Source organism: Megalobrama amblycephala, linkage group LG3 (assembly GCF_018812025.1).
Source record: "Megalobrama amblycephala isolate DHTTF-2021 linkage group LG3, ASM1881202v1, whole genome shotgun sequence".
Classification (NCBI taxonomy): Eukaryota; Metazoa; Chordata; class Actinopteri; order Cypriniformes; family Xenocyprididae; genus Megalobrama; species Megalobrama amblycephala.
In genome coordinates this window covers 32,064,510-32,084,231 of record NC_063046.1, presented here as the reverse complement: position 1 = coordinate 32,084,231, position 19,722 = coordinate 32,064,510, and the positions used below count along the sequence as shown (strand labels likewise).

Sequence of the window (19,722 nt, the reverse complement as noted above, 5' to 3'; positions counted from 1 at the left end):
GAAGACTTCAGATGAGGAAGTGCCATCTGAAATTTTCTTCTAAAATTAGCATTTTTATCAAGCTTGTATGTTTATGTTCAGTTACTTCACTTTAATGGTAATGAAAATGACATATTAATTGCCATTAAAGTGAAATTACTGAACCTAAACATACGAGCTTGATAAAAATGCTAATTTTAGAAGAAAATTTCAGATGGCACTTAGAGGCTTTTTCATCTCAAGTCTTCATATACAGTAATCAGGATTTTATTCAGGCCTTTTGGATGCAATTGAAGATAAGCATATGCTTTGCATCTTCTAAAGGATGTACATAATTTTGTCTATACTATTTAAATGAGTCAATGGTATAACAGTATTTCAATGCACCAAACAGTGACAATTAACAGAGTAAATGAGGCGTGCAGCAGCTTTAAGTGAGGTGTGTAAATGGACACTATTGAGAGAGAGCTGGCGTCCTTCTCTTCAGCTCAGGGACTTACACAGTGCTCTAGAAACCTATGGCGCACAATGCACTGTTCAGTTCCAGCAGGAAAATAAATATGTTCTGCGCTGTCCAAAAATACCATGTGAAGGCGCTCCCTGTGAAAGAAAGCCTATTTCCCGACAGCAGGGAGCCACTGAGTGCAAAACATCTTGGGCCAGGTTATGTTAGATTTAGCAGTAGCAAAAACTTCACAAACTAATTCAGACGTTCATCTATAAATCAATTCTGTGGTATGCAAGTCAGTGAAACATATAATTGCACCAGTCAGCGAAAAAAAAAATTCGAATGTCTTTCTGGATTGGAGGTGAGGCAGTACTTTACCTCTCTTCATTCTTCTTGGTACGTTTAAGGGCAAACAGTCCAGTGCCACCACACAGAATGGCAGAAAGCACCTGGAGTGACAGACTGCCCTGAGGAATTCTGTTTCCTCACACAGGCTTGCGAAGAGGCTTTTGTGTCTCTCCTGAGACCTGAGTTTTCTCTTCCTCTATAGAAACAAGATTGTCAGTGAGGAGAACGCCTGATGTCTTTCAAGCGTTTGGCCTTTTTGATGAAAAGAACCCTTCAGGACAGTGAAATGTCCACAGGTCCCTGAAGGCTTCACTTGGAACTGTGCGTGTTGTCAACGTCAATCACCAAAAGTCAGCTTGATTGCTTAAAAACCGGCAAATAGGTTGTACCTTACAAGATTGCTTTTCTACTCAAATCAATATCTTCTAAACAACAAACATTTACTATATCAGTGTGAACTGCCGTGTGATCATTTAAAGGATTTGTTCACTTTTCAAATGAAAATTACCCCAAGCTTTACTCATCCTCAAGCCATCCTAGGTTTATATGACTTTCTTCTTTCTGATGAACACAATCGGAGATATATTAATAAATATCCTGACGCATCCGAGCTTTAAAATGGCAGTGAGCAATACCAACAAGCATGAGCTGAAGAAAGTGATTCCATCCACATCCATCCATCATAAACGTACTCCACATGGCTCCAGTGGGTTAATAAAGCCCTTCTGAAATGAAACGATGCATTTGTGTTAAAAAAAAAAAAAAAAAGACCGCCTTCCATATTCAACTTACAAAGAAGGTGTAAAACTCTCGCAGTTCAAAAAGCTTACGCTACGTCCTACACCTTCCCTATTAAACTTATGGAAAAAGCTTAACTGACAAGCTCTCAGAAATAGAAAACAACAACGTTCCATGATCCTGATGAACAACATCAAGTCCCTTCCTACATTTTTTCTTGTTCGAGAAGCCATTTCATTCAGATTTATATGTCATATAAGGGAAGAACTGACTATTTTTAATGTTCTGTTAAAAATGTAAATTTAATTGCATTGCTTTTACTCTCAGAAGAAAAGGTGGTAACACTTTACTTGAAGGGGTGTGCATAAGACTGACATGACACCTTCATAATCTTGACATGACACGTGTCATGAATATGAAGGAGGTTTTATGCAGGTTTATGACAACTGTCATTAAATGTCATTCGCTCAATTATGTCATTTTTAATGCAAAGATGACATTGTTTGAGATGTCTTTGTTACGACAACTTGACATAAACCAACACATCATAACCTGTCAGTGTCTTTGTCATGACAACTTGACATAAACCAACACATCATAACCTGTCAGTGTCTTTGTCATGACAACTTGACATTAGCAAAACATCATAACCTGTCATAAACATGACATAGCAGATTAATTATCAAACTTAAAAAACTACTTAGCTTTATGGGTTATCATTACATGACATTATTTTGGTAACACTTCAGTATAGGGAACACATATATAAACGATTAACTATGACTTTTCCCTCAATAAACTCTTAATTTACTGCTTATTATAGTTAATTGTTAGGTTTAGGTATTGGGTAGGATTAAGAATGTAGAATAAGATCATGCAGAATAAGGCATTAATATGTGCTTTATAAGTACTAATAAACAGCCAATATTTTAGCCATATGAATGCTAATAGTAATAAGCAACTAGTTAAAAGACTCTAAAATAAAGTGTTACCATTATTTTATAACAGTGTCATCTTTTTTTTTACGAAATTTGAAATTGTCTATTATCTGACCTTCTGTTGGAGTAAACTTAAAAAAACAAAAAACAAAAACAAAAAAAACATGAAATGAAAAATAGTTGTCATAACTCGGACATCTCAAACAATGTCATCTTTGCATTAAAAATGACATAATTGAGCGAATGACACTTAATGACAGTTGTCATAAACATTCATAAAACCTCCTTCATATTCATGACACGTGTCATGTCATGATTATGAAGGTGTCATGTCAGTCTTATGCACACCCCTTCAAGTAAAGTGTTACCGAAAAGGTACAGTGCTGTCACTGGGGCAGTACCCTAAGGCACAAAAGTCAAAAGGTACATCTTTATACCTTGCTTACCCTATGAATGGTACATATTAGTACTTTAAAAGTAGATATTAGTACCTTAAATGAACATATTAGTACTTTAAAGGTACATATTAGTAACTTTTTGCTTTTTTACTGTACCAGTGACAGTGGTGATACCTTTTTTCTGACAGTTCTGAAAGTAATAAGATATAATTTAGCACTAAGGCATTGTGTCCCTTTAAAGGTGTAAATGGACACAGGTTAACCAGAGCAGGTTAACACACCAGGGCAAATTTCAAACATACCTTTGCATCTCATTTTATACACACAAACTGCAGAATAAAAGCACAGAGGATAATGGTCTCACACAAACTCACAGTGGGAACCTCCTCTTTGAAGTCCATTCCAAGCAGTTCAGTTACAGTTTGTAATCACCATCCAAAAGAAACAGAGAGAATGTTCCTCCCATCTAAACCTAAACTGAGTTTAAACGCCGGCTCATAACCGGTTGTCTCTGTGGCTCTGCCGTGTAATAGACAGGTTAATATTGGAGAAATGGATGGTCTGAGATTTAAAAACCTAACGTTTTTAAATTAGCATGTAATACACAAACTAAAACACCTTCAGGAATAAATGAAAATCAGATCTAAATATGTCATACTGCAGCTTTTTTTCCCCTAAACATTGACACAAAGCACACTGCGTTCTTTATTGGGTACTCTGTATTCTTATGTTTTGTGAGACATTGCAAGGTTCTCAAATAGTGACTCTCTTCAATGGGATACGTTGTCATGTTCCTCTGAAAGGCAAGTTTGAGAGGAACAACGGGGTGGGCCAGACTGCTGAATGAAGCCTTGTGTTTCTGCTTTCCACTCATGTTAATGTTGCAGCTCCAGAACGCTTAATTAATATGATGGATGTTTGCGACCAAGAGGTAGGCTACAATATTTGAAAACAGCATTAGGGATTTTGGGAAACTCAGAATACATGAAATCAATCTTGGGGAAAAAAAAGAAAAGAAAAAAATCAATTATGTACTATAAAATGTTTAGCATAGGGCTAGTTTTCCATTACATTTCTGGTAATGACCCAGGTAAAAATATACACCAGTCTTTAAAGAACATATCTGTAGGTAAAACAGTATCCCAGCTAACAGGGAACAGTGTTGTACTGTGTTCATAGCTACAGCAAAAATGAAATTGGAATTGGAAGGGGGAAAAATTATTTAACTGGGTTTGAATTAGGTGTTTAAAACCAATATCGCGACATCATATAAATATATTACCCGTCTAAAAAGCTAGCATTGTGCCTTCCAATGATGCATTATGACTCAAAGAGGATCAAGAGCACTGTCGACATAAATATCGTCATTATTTGCGCATGTTATATTTGCGCTCTGTGTATAGCCAAATTACATCATACGTGGAAATTTTATGTGCGCCTTTTCTCCACCTCTCATTCCCTAGCCCCCCTTCCAGCTCCTGTCCAGTTAAACGCGTTTCCCTCTGAAAAGAGTTTCTTTCTGCTTCTCATTCCTCTGCCAGAAGCGCCTCTGAACTTTACAGCACACGCGACACTTTTATTACGGGTTTGAACTGAGTGACTCGCGTGCCATCAGAGACCTGAAACTCATCTGCAATCAAGGACTATAATCGTTTCAGAAGGACACTGCATTATACAGGTGATGTATAGTTTGGCTTTATGTTATGGTTGCTCTGGCTGTACAGGTGAGCGCTGTCATCACTGGCTTGATTATGTGTAGCTACTGTATCCAAATGTTCAGGATAGATTAAATGATTCAGATAATGTGGGATTACAAAATTCAAGCTGAAAGTTGTCAACCATCACTCATTCTTTCACACAGAGTTGGTATTAAATATTCAAATGTCTTTCACAGTAAAGTTAATCAAATAGTGTGGAGATATTATGGCTGCTGCAGGATGTTATGGGAATAATCATAATAAATATGAAAAAATATTGACCAGTAACCATTGCGTTTTGAATTATGACTGAAAGTGGTTTTGTAACAGGACACCTTTCTGATACTTTGCTTAAATTGGAGTTGAATTAAAAAGTTAATTTCGTTGCTTTTTCATATAAGTTATTACTTCAGAGAAACTTGATGTATATTTAAATGTGTTGTTATGATGCTGGTGTTCTTAAATGCAACCTTCCTGACCTTCAGCAAGCTCTGCCTTGGTATAGACACTCCAGAAAGCTCATATACCTCTCATATATGTTTGTAGACAGTTCAGGTCTACACCAAATAGCTAGTCAATACTTCTTGTGCCTATACAGGGATATCCACTTAAATCTTTTTCTTTTGTCTGCATTGATGTTTTAAAGTTGACATTGCAGATAGATTAGACCACAACAACTGATTATTTTCCTTCTTACTGTCACAACATGTGGGCTGAGAGATGCTGCCTTTCATTTTCATTGACTCTCCCTACTCCTGTAAGGTATAATATTGCTGGCTATAAAATTGTAAAATGCTGAAATGCATCAAAATGTGCTATTTTTTCAAGTAGGTTTATCTTTATTTAACTTGCTTTCCAAAGTTACAGTTACTATGTAGGACTTGGTAATTGCAAGACCCTGCAGTTTTGTTGTCGACCCATTTTCATTCACATGGTGCCACATGTTGTCCAAAGAATTACTCTTAATTCACTGTAGCACGTTTCATGGTCTGTCTGAGGGGATCACACAGAGATTAACTGCTGCAGCATTAAGTCATTAGGTCATTTAACTGACACTTGTATCTTTGTAAGGTTACGTACAGTATACTAATTTTAGGAATAGTTGTTTTTAATCTCTATCTCACATGCCGTCTGCTGTGCTTGACAAAACACATACAACTTGTAATGTTTCACCTTTGAGCAGTGATTATAATTTTCATCAATTCTTTATCTTTCCACAGCTTTCTAAATCTTGAATGATGTCCAATTAAGCTTAAACTGGGAGAAACACATCACTTTAAGGACTTAAAAGGAAAACTAAGACCAACACATAAGCCATTAAGCCTGTTTCCCATGAAACCAACTTTGGCAACTGATTTAATCTTATCATTCTTTTTCCTTTGTGCATTCTCTAAACACAGTCCAGAGCACTTTAACAAAAACACTGCACACATTTTCCAAATAGCTTATTTGTTTTTCTGTGCTTTATATAAAATGACATAATATTTCTAAATTAGCTTCAACATCATTTTTCACTATAGTAATTTGAGGGACCTCATACATTAAAAATGGCTTGTGTAAAGGTCACAGAGTGTATGCACACTTTCTCAGATATTTTTATGTTGTTTGCTTTATAAGATTAGATTTGGACGAGAGGAGGGTGAGGACAAACTCGATATGGAATAGTATATAAAAAGCTCTAGATATGAATAAGTGTCTCTCTGCTCTTGCAGTATGTGTAGATAAGTCTATGTATAGGAAGTGCTGTTGAATGCTCTGCAGCAAGTCAAATAAATAGCATCATTCCTAAAAGCAGGCCAAAACTGGCAATGATTTATAAATGTAGTATGTTTGTCAAGAGAGGCAAACCTTTTAAGCTATAGTATTTTCCCATGAAACTTTTTGAACTAGATGAACAGCAATCTTTTGTCTATCCATGCATGGCAGACAATCAGTAATTAACGGCAAGTTAATTCCCAAACTGCCTGGTACAGAGATGACCAGCTTATACTGGCATGAGAACTGTACTGTTCCTGTGGTAATTTTGGGAACTGAAAATTACATGTTGGTTTTTCTCTCTCTCAAAAACCTCTTATTTTACCAAACCTTTGTTATGAACATGGAAATCCACATTGCATTTATTTTATACAGTATATGCTGTCAGAATAAACCTTAGCAGGACGCAATATAGAAGTTGTTGGTCCCACTTTAAATACTATGTGCTAACATTTAAATGAATTATTTGGTTCAGTGCACTTAATGTGTACATAATTGTTTTTGCATTCTACTACTATATATATATATTTGTTTTAAATTCTGCCTGTATTTACAGCTGTAATTTCTGTAATTACATAATATAATATAATTACACTGTTGACCCTTCCCTTACGACTTCCTTTACCCACAATTAAACTTAACCATACCACCAAATCCCACCTTACCCGTTGGCGTATCCCACCTCAATAGAAGCAAAAGTGTTTTGCAATTCAACATAAACACAATAAGTACATTGTACCTAACATGTTTTTTTTTATGTAAGTACATAGTAGTTAAAGACACCTAATATAAAGTGTGACCAAGTTGTCTTCTCATATACATTAAAAACTGAAAATGCATTAGTTGTTGCTCAGTATGTGCAAACATGATGGTGATAACTTAAACCTGTTCTCTTAAACCTGTAGGTAAACGATGCTGTCCTTGCTTTTGCTGAGCATGTGTTTCTGGGTCTTCTCAGCCACAGGGTCTTTCGATTACGTTTACACTGGTGCGTATTCATTGTGCAAATTACATAATGAAACTGTTCACTATTCATTGAGCTGTCTTTTTTGCTATGTCACGGTGTTTTGATCCATATCCTTGTATTTTCCATACCCTCATATGTCATCACAGAGCCTGAAATCCCACTGAGAGTCAGCATACCCAATGAGGTTCCTCTCCGGCCTCTGATGGGTGACACATTAGTTCTGCCCTGTTACTTCCTGGACAATACAGTCAATGACCCTGGTGCCCCCACCATTGCTCCTTTGTCTCACCGGATCAAATGGAGTCTGGTCACCAAAGAAAAGACTACAAACATTTTAGTGGCATCTGAAGGGTTAGTAAACATTGACAGAAATTATCTGGATAGAGTCACCATGGTGGGATACCCAATGACACCCACAGACGCATCCATTAAGATCACTGAGCTCCATTCCAATGACTCAGGAGTGTATCGCTGTGAGGTCATGCATGGGATAGAGGATAATCATGATACTGTGGACGTCCAAGTTCAAGGTACTGCTTTTGTTTGTATTGTATTGTTTTGTGCTTTTTCTGTCAGAAATGTGAAAAAGGATGTACTTCTGTTTCTTAGGTATTGTTTTCCACTATCGTGCAATCACCACGCGATACACCCTTACTTTCGAGAAGGCCAAGGCAGCCTGTATTCAAAACAGTGCAGTGATTGCCACTCCGGAGCAACTCCAAGCAGCTTATGATGAGGGATTCCATCAGTGCGATGCTGGCTGGCTTGCGGATCAGACCGTCAGGTCAGTTAACATATCCTGGCAAATTTACAGTAAAAAAAAAGGCAGTTGTGGTGTCTGGAAATTCAACGTTTAAATATAATGTTTCAGGTATTACAGGATGGCATATTGGAGCATGTATATTTACCAGCTTATAACTGCATATTCCATTAAATTATATAATGTTAATATATCAATATACTTGAACAACTGAAATCTGCTTTTTACTATAAAATGTTTGCATTTTTTACAGTTTTTTATGTCAAAATTATAGACATTTCTTACAATGTATATTTAGTTTGTTTGAAAATGTGACGGAAATAATGCAATTTCTTTTGGAATAAAGGTACCCTATTCATGATCCTCGTGAGGCTTGCTATGGAGACAAGTACCAATTTCCAGGAGTGAGGACATATGGAGTGAGAGATGTGAATGAGACATATGATGTGTACTGCTTTGCTGAGAAAATGACAGGTACGTGTTTGTGATGGCAGAAAACTAGCCAACCTGCTTGAAAAATGTTGCTAAAAAGCATTCCGTTTCGTCTTACAGGAAAAGTGTTCCACACTACTTCCCCTAACAAATTCACTTTTGAGGAGGCAGAAGCTGAGTGTGCAAAGCTGGGTGCCAACTTGGCCACCACAGGACAGCTGTATCTGGCGTGGAAAGGTGGTATGGATGTTTGCAACGCAGGCTGGTTGGCAGACCGGAGCGTCCGCTACCCCATCAACATCGCCCGACCGCAGTGTGGGGGTGGCCTATTGGGAGTGCGTACCGTCTATCTGTTTCCCAATCAGACCGGCTACCCCCTCCCGGACTCCCGCTATGATGCTTTTTGCTACTCTGGTACAAAAAAACAATTTTATCCTTTATGAATGTCTTTACACATACACATATATTTGTAATTGTTTTATCTTTGTTGATCCAATAATCCACAATAATATATGAGTAGCTGTTGAAGTTAATTGAGTAGGAACTGACAAGTGTGTATTGTTTATATATTCTTTTATTTAGAAATGGGTGAGGAGGGTTCAGGCTTATTTCCATTTGAAATCGAGACGACCACGGAGGCCGGCAGTGGTGTCCTGTGGGTTGACACAATCACAGAAAGCCCCCAGGTCTTTTTAAAGCCCACCTCCACAAAAAGTGAACTACAGGGAGAAGTTGTAACATATAAGCCCTCAGTAACCACCAGTGTTGAGTTTCCCTATACTGCACTAAATATTTCCCAGCTGCCGCTTTCACCACCTCCCAGCTCTGTTGAGGTAGTTACGGACACTGTGGAAGGGGTCACTGACAGGACTGATCTCGGCTCTGATTTATCCCATCTGAATGGAAGCGAAGCTATAATGTCTGCCATAGGTATGTGTCAATATTAAAATATACAGTAAAGAGTAATGTGATAATAGGACAGTTCACCCAAAATGATCATTTACTCATCCTCATGTTGTTCCAAACCTGAATTCCAGAGTTTCTTTCTTCTGTTGAACACAAAAGAAGATATTTTAAAGAATGTTGGTAATCAAACAGTTGACAGTAGCCATTGACTTACATAGTAGGAAGTCAATGGGTGAACTATCCCTTTAAGGATTATACATTCTCTGTGATTTGATACATGCATTAAATACTGCGAAAAGACCATAAATTATGGTCAGATTGTGGGTATATGGTAACTTGATTGGTCAGATCATTATCTATGAATAATTGCTTAGATTTGGACTTGTTCCTCACAAAAAAGTACTATAGTATATTTTGATCCTTTGGACCAATTGCGCTGGGGCTAGTGAATCTCTTACAATATTGTACTAAAAAAACAATGCAGGATTTCTTTATACACCATCCATAGTGAACTCCTGAATTATACATATTAAAATGCACATTAATATATTAAGCTAGAGTTACACCTTACTGAAAGTTACTGAAATAATATCACAATGAGTTAGATAAATCCATTGACACCTATTGTTGCTAATTCCTTGCACAGGAGTGGTCTTCCATTACCGTGCAAGCTCCAGTCGTTATGCCTTTGACTTTGTGGAGGCTCAGCTTGCATGTAAGAGCATCGGTGCAGTCATTGCCAGCTCCCAGCAGCTGCAGGCAGCCTATGAGGCTGGTTACCATCAATGTGATGCTGGTTGGCTCTTAGATCAGACTGTCAGGTATGACTGGTCAATAAATTGTTTGTATATGTATATTTTTGTTTATATTTATATATTTATTATGTATAATCTTCAAAATATAAATATTCAAAAAAATATTTGTGGCAGGGCAGATGACAAATGCTTCTAGTGGAATGATCTGTCTTATACCAGAGACAGGGATAGCTGCAGGTCAGAGTAATGGAGCATGCCGAAAGGTACACAATAATGCTACAACAGAAACTAAACCCCTAACACTACCCCACACCCTAAAAGGCAACTTACACGACCAATTGTAAAGACCTTTCGGCACAACCATTATTCCGACCTGCGGATACCCACACTTGTTATACAGCAGGAATGTACTGCATATTTACAAATGTATGTAAATGGCTATTATATGCAGGTATCCTATTGTGTCTCCACGTGACAAATGCTCTGGCGATTTGGAGCATGTTCCTGGTGTGAGGTCTTATGGACTGCGTCCTGCTGATGAACGTTATGATGTGTACTGCTATATGGATAAACCAAGGGGTAAGAGACTTTACATAAATATATAAAAACTGCTATGTGAACAAAGAGTGGGTATATAAGTAAATAAATATGCTTTAAAGGTGCCCTAGATTCAAAAATTGAATTTACCTCGGCATAGTTAAATAACAAGAGTTCAGTACATGGAAATGACATACAGTGAGTCCAAACTCCATTGTTTCCTCCTTCTTATATAAATCTCATTTGTTTAAAAGACCTCCGAAGAACAGGCGAATCTCAACATAACACAGACTGTTACGTAACAGTCAGGGTGTACGCCCCCAATATTTGCATATGCCAGCCCATGTTCCCAACATTATGAAAGGGATTAGACAAGGGCAGCCAGTATTAAGGTCTGGATGTGCACAGCTGAATCATCAGACTAGGTAAGCAAGCAAGAACAATAGCAAAAAATGGCAGGTGGAGCAATAATAACTGACATGATTCATGATAACATGATATTTTTAGTGATATTTGTAAATTGTCTTTCTAAATGTTTTGTTAGCATGTTGCTAATGTACTGTTAAATGTGGTTAAAGTTACCATAGTTTCTTACTGTATTCACGGAGACAAGAGCCGTCGCTATTTTCATTTTTAAACACTTGCAGTCTGTATAATGCATAAACACAGCTTCATTCTTTATAAATCTCTCCAACAGTGTAGCATTACCCGTTAGCCACGGAGCACAGCCTCAAATTCATTCAGAACTAATGTAAACATCAAAATAAACACTGTACTTACGCAATTAGACATGCTGCATGACGAACACTTTGTAAAGATCCATTTTGAGGTTTATATTAGCTATTTGAACTTTTTTTTATGTTGTTTAAGGCAAGTGCGAGCTCTTGGGGCGTGGAGCACCAGATTTAAAGGGCCACACACCCTGAATTGGCTCATTTCTAATTATGCCCCAAAATAGGCAGTTAATTTTTCCCCCTAAACATTTCATTGTTAACGGGATTCTCTCATGGGATACAAAATCACTCTGAATCACTCAGTGTAGCTTGAGTTTTCAGTAAATGTTCACGTTTCAGGGGAAGTTTTCCATGCAAGTTCATTCGAGGGATTCACTTACGATGAGGCATTGGCTTACTGCCAGGACCAGAATGCCTCCCTGGCCTCCACAGGAGACCTGTATGCTGCTTGGAAGCTGGGCTTTGATAAGTGCCGTCCTGGCTGGCTTCTTGACCGCAGCATACGTTACTCCATCAATAACCCCCGGCAGCAGTGTGGTGGAGGGATGGCTGGAGTTCACACAGTTTACATGTTTCCCAACCAGACGGGCTCTCCTGACCTGCACTCCAAATACGATGCATATTGCGTCAAGGGTAACATCTATAGTCAAATACAGGCTATAAAGTGTAACTTTGTTGAAATGTAAACTATTAAGTCTGTTGATTATTTATACAAAATGATTAATTACATATTTGTCATTTTTTATATATAGTGGATCTGGCTCTATCTCTGAATGAAAGTGAACCAGATAAGAGTGTGAATGAGGAAAAGATAGTGAGCATGACGTCCTTTCCTGCTTTCCACAGACCTGGTAATGTATCTCAGGATACATATATAAGTCAAAGACAGATAAGAAAAAGATATATGCCTGAATCAAACATAAAATGTATAATTAATAAAAAGAATGTTTAAATATAATTTTATATTTAATATATAATATAATGTATATCATAGTATATTATTACGTTTTTGGGGATCACACTGTGTGACATGTTACAACCTTGCCTTGTCATAAAAAGTGAAATAAAAATTAGGGATGACTTATTGACCTTTACACATAATTAATGAGGGTCTACATGGGTCTTCTCATTTCCTGTTTTATATTTTTTTTTGCATGTTTTTCTTAATTGTTTTTAAAAAACTTGATTGAAGATGTCTATTTGAAGGGATAGTTCACCCCCAAAAAGTTAGCTACTTCTGTTTACTTACCTTCATGTCATTCCAAACCTGTATTCAAACCTGACTTTATTCTGCGAAAAACAGAAGGTGATATTTTGAAGAATCTTGGCAAGCAAACAGTTATGGTTAACATTGACTAAGAATAAGAATAAAAATAAGAGAGAGAGAGAGAATTTTTTTCTTTATGTTCCACAGAGAAAATAAAGTCATACAGGTTTGGAATGACATGAGGGTGAGTAAATGATGATAGAATGTTCATTTTTGGGTGAACTGTCCCTTTAAGTCATTGTGTGTATGAATTGCATTGTAATGTATATTTGAATAAATAGAACAAAAAACAGGCGACATATGCATCAGAAGTGTTCATTTTGTTTAGGGTGCAGTACCTTAGATTCTGTGTGTGTCTTTGTTTCCTCAGAAAGTACCCCTGTCACTACTTCCATCCCTGTGGAACCCTCTGGATCTGATGCATCTGGGGCCAGCAGCACCGACGATCTGAGTAGTGGGAGCGGGGATCAGCCAAGTGGGTCATCTGTTTCAAGTGGAGACTCCTCAGGGACCAGTGGCACTGACGATATGTTGAGTAGTGGGAGCGGTTTCCAGCCAAGTGGGTCATTTGTTTCGAGTGGAGACTCTTCTGGGGCCAGTGCCACTGACAGTATGTTGAGCTGTGGGAGCGGGGATCAGCAGAGTGGATCATTTGGTTGCATTGGAGAGTCTTCTGGGGCAAGTAGCACTGATGATCTATTGGGCAGTGGGAGCGGGGATCAGCCAAGTGGGTCATTTGTGTCAAGTGGAGACTCTTCTGGAGCCAGTGGGAGCGGGGTTCTGCCAAGCGGGTCTGGAGACTCTTCAGGATCTGGCAGTGGCTTAGATAACCTAGTAATCTTTTCAGAAAGTTACACAGTTTTATCAGGAGTTGAATCAGCTTCAGGGAGACCTGAGGAGGCTGGGAAGGGAGGCACCGAGAGCCTCACCTTCCCCATCGGCCAGAGCTTGGACCTCTTTGGTGTGGACACCTCTGGATCGGGATCAGGCAGTGGGTCAGGGTATAGCTCTGAAGAAAGTGGATCTACCTCAGACTTTTCCAGCAGCTCAGGAGCGAGCGACGAGAGTGGAGAACTTTCTGGCATCTCCTCAGGATCAGGTTCCAGTGAGGAGTCCTCAGTATTCAGTGGTTTCCCGTCAGGAATTTCATTAATCGATGGCAGTGGCATCATCATGGTGGATAACCCGTGGGTGAAGGTGTCCACTGCTCCACATTTAGAACAGGAGTTGGTTGAAAGCCATGTGGATTTCAGCGGATCAGGACACATCTCAGGGTCTGGAATGAGCGGTGATATCTCTGGGATGAATGGTGATATCTCTGGGATGAGTGGTGATATCTCTGGAGTTAGAGGGGTCCACAGCGGCTCTGGGAGTGGTTTAGCGTTTTCTGGTCTGACATTTTTGGAGTCTGGCTTCACTGATCTCACAGAACAACCTCCTGCACAAGAAGCTTCTGGGCTTTTGTTATTTGGGTCTGGTGAGGGAAGTGGATTTACATCTGGAGGCTATGCCATTGAATCAGGAGAAAGATCAGGGGAATCAGCTAGCGGTGATATCACCTTTTTCACCAATAATGGCATAATGAAAATACCCAACAAGCCCTTCCAAGTAATGAAGCTAGGAAGGGGAGAGGTGGAGTATAGTGGCAACATCAGGCTGTCCTCAGGTAGTGGAGATGACCAAAGTGTCTATGCTAGTGGACAAGAACATGAATGGATCCCAGTCACTGACACACCAACTGTGAACTCCAGTGATGCTCCCTCAGCTGTACTATCTGCTCAAGGGCCATCAGGCCTGTACAGTGATGCTGCAGGACCTCGAGTGGCTTCAGAACCAGAGGGAATCATCAGTCAACTTGAGGCTGTTACTTCTGCAACTTTGTCTTCAACCACAGAGCCTGCCTCTTTACAGAGTCCTTCTGTCACCGAAGGACCTGTTGTGAATGGTGAGATTCCTTTTGCATAAAATACACAAAATATAGAACAGAGATGCATGATATATCAGTAGCATATCCGTTACTGGCCAGTATATTTTTTAATGTATTGTATTGGCCAGTATTGGATACTTAATTTTGCTTTGCTGTCATTTAAATTCAGCATGAAATGAAAATTTTGTAGAAGCATGTTTTTGAGAATTATTGATCCATGTATGTTTCATTTTAATCTTAATTTTTCTCTGTAATGTTTAATCAAAATATCATAACAACTGGTGAAAATGACAGACTGGTGACATATGCAGGACTACTCCAATCATTTAGTCCACTTAAACCCTACCCTACCTTAACTGACTCCAAGCTCGCATTCATTTTTTAGTGCAACACACTCTCAAAATCCAGTAAAGAACTGACGAATAGAACCAAGTCCCTTCCCTACATTCTTTCTTTTTTGATAATATGCTACAATCAGCTGATTATCGTCCATTGCATGAAAATAATGATCAGCTTATTGGTGCGTCCTAACATCGAAATCTATTTCTTCTCATCTTTGGAGACAAAAACTGCTCTTTGCCATCATGGTTTCATATCTTGCTCTGTTTCTTTCTCAAAAAACATAATAGCCTTTCTTAACCCATGTGATCCAAACCCTTGTGGAGCCGGGGTGTGTTCAGTGAAGGATGGTGTGGGTCTCTGTCACTGCCCACCTGGACTACATGGGGAAGAGTGCCAGTATGGTGAGTCAGACTGAATTGAATCAGTTATATCATATGCTCTTGTAAAGTCACACAAATATATGATAAACATTTTTATTTACCTTTAACAGATGTTGTTTCTTATTTCAGGCTGATCTATGTGTTCAAATGAATCAAATGATTGTCTCCTATTGTCTCACTGTTTGCATTTCATTTGCAAGTAACTTCTGTTCAGTTTGCTCATGCCTGATTCGTGTCCTCACAGTCCATTTTACAGGTTATGTGGCATGTGTGTGTGGTTAAGTAATTTTCAGTTTACTCAGCACTTGTGTCCAGATGTCTTTTTCAGTGACTGTTCACCTGTGTTGTTTTTGTTCAGCTGTGCCTTTGCTGCAGTCTGGTTTAATCAGCACGCCTGCTAACACCTGGTACATGCTCATACTTCTCGTCCATCTTCACATGAATCTGAACTCTAAAATTCTGCTTCTGTTTCTGAGACTGTAAGAGTGCTGATCTGCTCCTCATGAGAGGCATAAAAACTCATCCCAGGTCAGCGCTCTTACAGTAACCACAACTGACTCTGATCTCTCCTTCAGTCTTCTCAGCTTATCAAAATATTGATGGTATAATTATTCAAGAGATTGGCTTACGGTATAGAAGCAGCTCTATGAGTTCTGATTCAATGATGCTCTCTGCTAAGCTTGGCCTACCTCAGGGCATCTTCATAGTAGTCAGCTTTAATCGCTAAACCTTTATTTGCAGAGGTTGATGTTTGCCATTCAAACCCTTGCGCCAATGGAGCCACCTGTGTGGAGGTAGAGGACACTTTCAAATGCTTATGTCTGCCCAGCTACGAAGGAGACCACTGTGAGATTGGTATGAGGCTGCTTCAGCTAATTCTACTAACGGTCTTTCAAAAACAACCTTAAAGGTGTCACACAACTCTAGATGTCGCTATGGTGCAATGAGCGTCCCACAGAAGCACAAGACGTATTTGTTTTTTGTGAAAGTTTTCATAGTCCATTTTGTGGAAACCTGTTGCAGTTTTTCAGTTAAACCTCAGCGTCATACAGGATGAAATGATGGATTTGCAGGTACTGTAAAAATATAGCAACTACAACCCTTTAGTAACTCAGACAAGAAGGGGCAGACTCTCTGAACTGAGGTAGACAGAAAGTGTCCAGTTCATATTTTCCATTTAAGCAGAGGCCAGAAATATCTCATTTCTGCCGGATGTTTCTCTTGGCTTCATTTGGAATTTAATCGTCAGTCTACTGGAATACTTTCGATTGTGGAAAAATCACTTTATCTGATAAGCTGATATTATGCCACGTAAAAGGCATTTGTCGCTTGCTTAAAACACTGGTTTTAAACACTGAAAGATAAAGTGACTTCATCCGAATCCCTCAGCACATTCCATCATGCATCTGTCATTTGCTTCTTATTTGCATGTACAGTAAGTATTAAAGGGATAGTCCACCCAAAGATGAAAATTCTGTTGTTATTTACTCACCTTTACCCAAGCCCATAAGCCTTTATTATGAATGAAAATCATACAGGTTTGGAACGACATGAGGGTGAGTAAATGATGACAGAATTTTCATTTTTGGGGTGAACTATTCCTTTTATCCTGTGTCAGTGACTATCAATTTTGCGATAGTGGTCTACGAGGATATCTGGTGAAACGTTGGTAAATTTACCATGTGATGTTGCTTCAGATGTGCACAGATGTGAGGAGGGCTGGAGCAAGTTTCAGGGCAACTGTTACTTGCATTTCTTGGAGAGAGAGACCTGGCTGGATGCTGAGAAACACTGTCGAGAATTAAACGCTCACCTGGTGAGCATTATCACTCCAGAGGAGCAAGCCTTCATCAATTGTGAGTGCCATTTGTGCGTCTCTGTATGTGTTTATTCTTCAAAGTGTGTGTTGTTTCTCTGATTACAAGTAATCACCCTCTTCTTGCAACAGCATACGCACAAGACTATCAGTGGATTGGACTGAACGATAAAACAGTGGAAAATGACTTCCGTTGGTCAGATGGGAACCCCCTTGTAAGCCTAAATCTTGCTGAGAAGTTATATTTCTAATAATACACTATTAAATATGAAGAACAATAGATGCCAATAAAGAACCTTTATTTTAAAGAGCGTAGAGCTATTTGATTGAGATATAGTGCTTGATTTTTCTCTTTCTCTGCTTAGCAATATGAGAACTGGAGGCCTAACCAGCCTGACAATTATTTCAACTCTGGTGAAGACTGTGTTGTAATGATCTGGCATGAAAATGGCCAATGGAATGACGTGCCCTGCAACTACCACCTGCCTTTCACATGCAAAACAGGTCCAGGTACGCACACCACCAAACACGAACAAATATCATCTCTGTGAAAAAGCATGATGTGATGTTTGGATTGGACCTCCTCTCTTCCAGTGACTTGTGAACACCCTCCTAAAGTGGAGAATGCCAGGATGTTTGGAAACAAGAAAGATCGTTATCAGGTGAATTCTATCATCAGATACCAGTGCAGTGAAAACTTCACACAGCGCCACCTACCTGTGATTCGCTGCATGGCAGATGGACAGTGGGAGAAGCCACAAGTGCAATGCATATCAAGTAAGCTATTCAAGTATTACCAAAAACAATTGAAAACCAGTTTTTGTTTTTAATATTTACACTACTGTTCAAAAGTTTGGGGTCAGCAAATTTTTTTTAAATGTTTTTGAAAGAAGTCTCTTATAGGCTACTCACCAAAGCTGCATTTATTTGATCAAAATACAGTAAAATACAGTAATATTGTGAAATATTATTACAATTTAAAATAACTGAATCTACCTGTGAAATAAACTCCTTGTAATAATGCAAATGTCTTTACTGCTTCTTTTGATCCTTACTCATTAAAACAAAAACATACTAACCCCAAAGATTTGAACGTTAGTGTAAATCATATTTTTCTATACAATGTTATGTAAAAGATAATGAAATTATTTTGTTTTGCATTTATAGAGGTCAAATCTGGACTGCAAAAGGAATCATCTGATCATAAATCTAGTACAAAAACATTGGAGAAACATCTCTGAGGAGACTTGAAAAGTTAGAGTTTGGTTTTTAAAACAGTGCAAGTTTTATATTTATTTTCCAAGACACTGAATTAAGAAGCATACATTCCTGATTAAAAAGTGTTATTTTCAAAGATAAGTGCCCATCTTGTATATTGCTGCCCCCTGTACATCAGATGCCAGTTAATGGCGGTCAGCCATGATGCAGCGATCCGTCTCACCCCTGCATCCAAAGATCAGAGACCAACAGATCAAATACCAGCAGCATTCTTAAAGATGTCTGTAAATATTAGCAGAAGGTTTTCCTTTTGGACCAGCTGGTGTTTTATGCTGAAAGGCACTGAGCGAAAAGCTGGATGTGCCCAGTTCTTCATCTATGAAGGACCTAAAATCATTTTTGTCTTTATCTGCTAGTAAGCCGAATTTTAGGGACATTCACAATGTAAATGAAGTGATGAAATGTGAAGTATTATTTTCATCTTTATGGAGAGGAGTGGTAAACCTAGAAAAGTTTATAGCCATAAAAGACGTTTACAAAAAATCTTATTTATTTCTAATACCTAACCAGACAGATAAGAAAAAAACTTGCACAAGGATGTCATTAATTTGTTATGTCTGAGTTGGACATATAATATAATGTGAAATGAGATTCGATTTCTCACACAATAACATCCATTTTAACTGGGTGTGTCCATCTTTTTCCACACAAAAGCCATAAATACATCAGACAGAGGTGGTCAAATCCAGTCAGATTACGAATGTAAACCCAACCATGAAAATGTACTTGATTGTTAGATGTTATCTGTCGCCCAAGACTGTGCAGGGCATAGTACTACATGGGGACAAGAATGATCCTGGATCAGCTAACAGCTTTTATTTTCTAATAATAGGTCAGATAGAACTATTAATGACAAGTGCCTTGTGAATATTTTACATTTTGCCTGTTTTAGTGATGAGACTGCTTACTTAGTACAAGAGGCTGTGCCTCTTTCATCCCAAAGGCTCTTTTATACAGTGTAGCTTTTTATCTGATACAGCTGAATTGACGAATGCAGCATGAACTGCAGATGCACAAACATTTCTTGAAAAGCTTTTTTTCTTCTCTCTCTCATTAATTACAAGCAGAACAATACTCTATGGCATCGAAGACCCATCATTTCTTTCACTGAGAAAACATTTGGGAAAACTATACTGTCATTGTGATAATTTGTTGTCTTCTAGTAAGAGCTTTTAAAATTTTCCAGGAATGTCTTCAACTTTATGTTTGAATAACTGTATTACAGCAAATGCAACGTCTTGCCATTAAAACATTCCATACATCATGTTTAATACAGGACTGATTTGTGTGTTGGCCAGTAGTCTGTCACACAGGGAAAAA

General features: G+C 38.4%; 1 protein-coding gene across 6 annotated transcripts; it reads left to right on the top strand.

Annotated features, from left to right (window-relative positions):
* The first annotated feature begins 3,643 nt into the window (after positions 1–3,643).
* Positions 3,644–19,673, top strand: acana (aggrecan a). 6 transcript variants are annotated; one of them, XM_048185174.1, is made up of 20 exons: positions 3,644–3,780; positions 4,391–4,527; positions 7,207–7,289; positions 7,415–7,798; positions 7,878–8,052; positions 8,375–8,502; positions 8,581–8,874; positions 9,043–9,390; positions 10,013–10,187; positions 10,573–10,700; positions 11,732–12,025; positions 12,145–12,243; positions 13,030–14,604; positions 15,216–15,329; positions 16,050–16,163; positions 17,006–17,164; positions 17,257–17,339; positions 17,490–17,634; positions 17,719–17,901; positions 18,292–19,673. In XM_048185174.1, the coding sequence occupies exons 3-20, from the start codon at positions 7,214–7,216 to the stop codon at positions 18,363–18,365; spliced, it is 4,548 nt and encodes a 1,515-aa protein (XP_048041131.1). In that variant the 5' UTR covers positions 3,644–3,780; positions 4,391–4,527; positions 7,207–7,213; the 3' UTR covers positions 18,366–19,673. The 6 variants fall into 6 exon arrangements, with proteins under 6 accessions (XP_048041131.1, XP_048041134.1, XP_048041135.1 ...); XM_048185173.1 differs by lacking the exon at positions 3,644–3,780 and having other exon boundaries at positions 4,313–4,527; XM_048185175.1 differs by lacking the exons at positions 3,644–3,780; positions 16,050–16,163 and having other exon boundaries at positions 4,315–4,527.
* Positions 19,674–19,722: the final 49 nt, after the last annotated feature.